We start from the raw sequence: 2,500 nt of genomic DNA, 5'->3' as shown, positions 1-2,500 counted from the left end.
AGATGTTGATAGTCTCACCCAACGGCCTCACACTTAACGTGGCTTTGTGAGTCTTAGGAAGGCCGTAGAGATTTGCAAGCCGGGAACTTTTCGGAGAGAGTGTATTTGCAATTTCCTCAGGCAATATTTCACGTAGCGTTGTGCGTAACTCTTTCTCTTTCTGAAGGAGCGGGTGGTAGTGTTTAGATGGTCGCCCGCGTGATTTAGGTCGCTTGTTATCAACGTGAATAAATTTGGAAGTGTTGTCAACTGAAGCAGCGCTCAGGAGGCGAATATAATCAGTGTTTTGTCCATTACAACGACTCCCGAGCCTTTATCCGGTTTAGTAATAACGATGTCATCGCGTTTCTTTAAACCATTTAGGGCTTTGACAGGAGCCTTGGGTGGATTGGGGCTTGAACGCTAAATATAATTTAGGGCGATTGAGCGTAACGTTGAGCTAGCCAGTTCCTTATCATTTTCTTCCAATAATGGTTCTATTCTCCAATACGCCTTCTCAAAGCTAGCTTTAATGTCAATGGGTGAAACTTTCTGAGGTAAAGAAAACTTCAAACCCCTGCAGATGATCAGCTTCTCGAAGAAAGAAAGGCGGTATGAAGACATGTTGTTAATGTGCTCGTTGATATCAAACTTCTTTGAAATTAAGCGCGAGAGCTTGTTGGCATGGCATTTCGACATTTCGTCGTACTGGTTGTTACGAAGAGTGTTCAGCAATTGCGTGATAGCGACAAAGCGAAGAAAAGAGCACTCCTCCCTCTCACAAAGTTAACCGCCTGAAATTGAATTCAACAATCTGTCACAGTCTGTTATTCTTCATTGTTCTTCTGTAGGCCGGTGGTCTTTATCAGCGTATAGACAAGCGGCTCGTTACCAAAATGTGCAGGTGCAAGATCACAAAACGAAATTCGTCGCCACGTCAAGAATTATGTCCAGCGCGAATTGTATCGTGGACAAATGGCATCTCAGCTGACAAATCGACGGTTTTTCCCTTCAAAGGCAACCATACGAAATCATATTTACAAATCTGGGACCAAAGACAGGTTTTCAAAAATTGACCAAGAAGATCTTCTTAAGAAAATGGAACTTTGGAAGGAGGCCTCACCCGATAATTCATTCGAGTTTCATCCTTATGCAACTTATGCCATTGAGGAAGAAAGCCCGCGACGTACAGACGACGGTGGAGATGGCCAGAACGACAGCAAAGGTGATGAACAGATCGTAAGAACATCTACAAAGGGGTTCCTATTTGTACATCAAACAAGAGACCAGAAACGATTGCTAGAGCGATATGGAAACGAGATCTGTATGCTGGACGCTACCTACAAGACCACGCGGTATAGCCTCCCTCTTTTCCGCGATGTTGTCAAGACCAACGTCGATTATCAAATCGTTGGTTCCTTCGTTGTCCAAAGTGAAACGGCGGACGCTATATTTGAAGCGCTCATGGTCCTAAAGTCATGGAATCCTCCCTGTGTTATGGTTGACTACTCAGGGGAACAAATGTCTGCCATTGAAAGGTTATATGCAGGTTCGTAAAAAATAAATTAAGAATTAATGGCTTCCTCTCATAGAGAGGGGTGAACAGTCTCGCGGATCGGCCGATTTGGCTAAAAAAACTAGTCGGATTTCGGATTTTGAGGACACATTTTGCGGATTGGCGGATTTTGAACGCTCAGCGGATCACGGATTTCTTCAATATTTCAGCGAGGATTGAGGATTTTGTTTGGTTTGAAGTGCGGCTCGCGGAAATTAACTGGGCGGTCTGTTTCCATTTATTTCTACCTGACCTTAGATCTAGACTGGCTTACAGCGATTATCACGGTAACACGCGCCCCTAAACGACATGTTTTAATATTCGAAAATAAAATTTAGGCGGACGTCAATCAAATGTTTCCATGACGGATTCAACTGCCGCCAAGAGAACAGGAGAATCATCCCGGAAACATTTAATTGACGTCCACCTAAATTTTACTTTCGAAATATGAAAAAAGTCGTTGAGGGGCGCGTGTAAGTGATAACCACTCTAACACATCTTTGACATTCAAAGTGATCAGACTCCAGAAGACTCTAGGACCCCAGGATTTCGGTTTCCGGCCAGACAATGCTGACGATGAGGTGACTGAATATGACAGCAGCTCTGACCAGGAGGAGACTGAAACTAACGTATCAGAACTCGAAAGGGTCCACTTTCTTGTTAGGAACGACTGCGCAGATAAACAGTTAACGTCGGTTAAGTTACCGATTGTTCTTAGTTGCTCACTTCTCTAACAGTACTGCGGATTAGGATTTTTGTGAAAATATCAGTCTGCGTATTGGCGGATTTTGCGAACAATTAGCACGGATCGACGGATTTACTGACCCCTAATCACCCCCCTCCTCCTACCTATGAGATATTCATGAACGTCCAATCAATGCGACTTCAAGTTGAGTCAGAATGACATGCAGATGTAGAGACTATTTAAAACAAGTTTCCTGAAACTAATCCTTGCTGCTTTGTTTT

At 43.6% G+C, this 2,500-nt stretch overlaps 1 protein-coding gene across 1 annotated transcript in view; it reads left to right on the top strand.

Moving 5' to 3' along the window:
• The first annotated feature begins 884 nt into the window (after window positions 1–884).
• LOC138037237 (uncharacterized) overlaps window positions 885–2,500 on the top strand; it is a 2,632-nt gene continuing 1,016 nt past the window's right edge. Inside the window, exon 1 of the mRNA XM_068883210.1 lies at window positions 885–1,528. Coding sequence (XP_068739311.1) covers window positions 955–1,528 — 574 coding nt within the window. The 5' untranslated portion in view covers window positions 885–954. The remainder of the gene's footprint in view (window positions 1,529–2,500) is intronic.

This window comes from Montipora capricornis, chromosome 2 (assembly GCF_036669925.1).
Source record: "Montipora capricornis isolate CH-2021 chromosome 2, ASM3666992v2, whole genome shotgun sequence".
NCBI lineage: Eukaryota > Metazoa > Cnidaria > Anthozoa > Scleractinia > Acroporidae > Montipora > Montipora capricornis.
The sequence above is the reverse complement of the archived record's forward strand: the minus strand, read 5'-3'. Positions and strand labels throughout refer to the sequence as shown.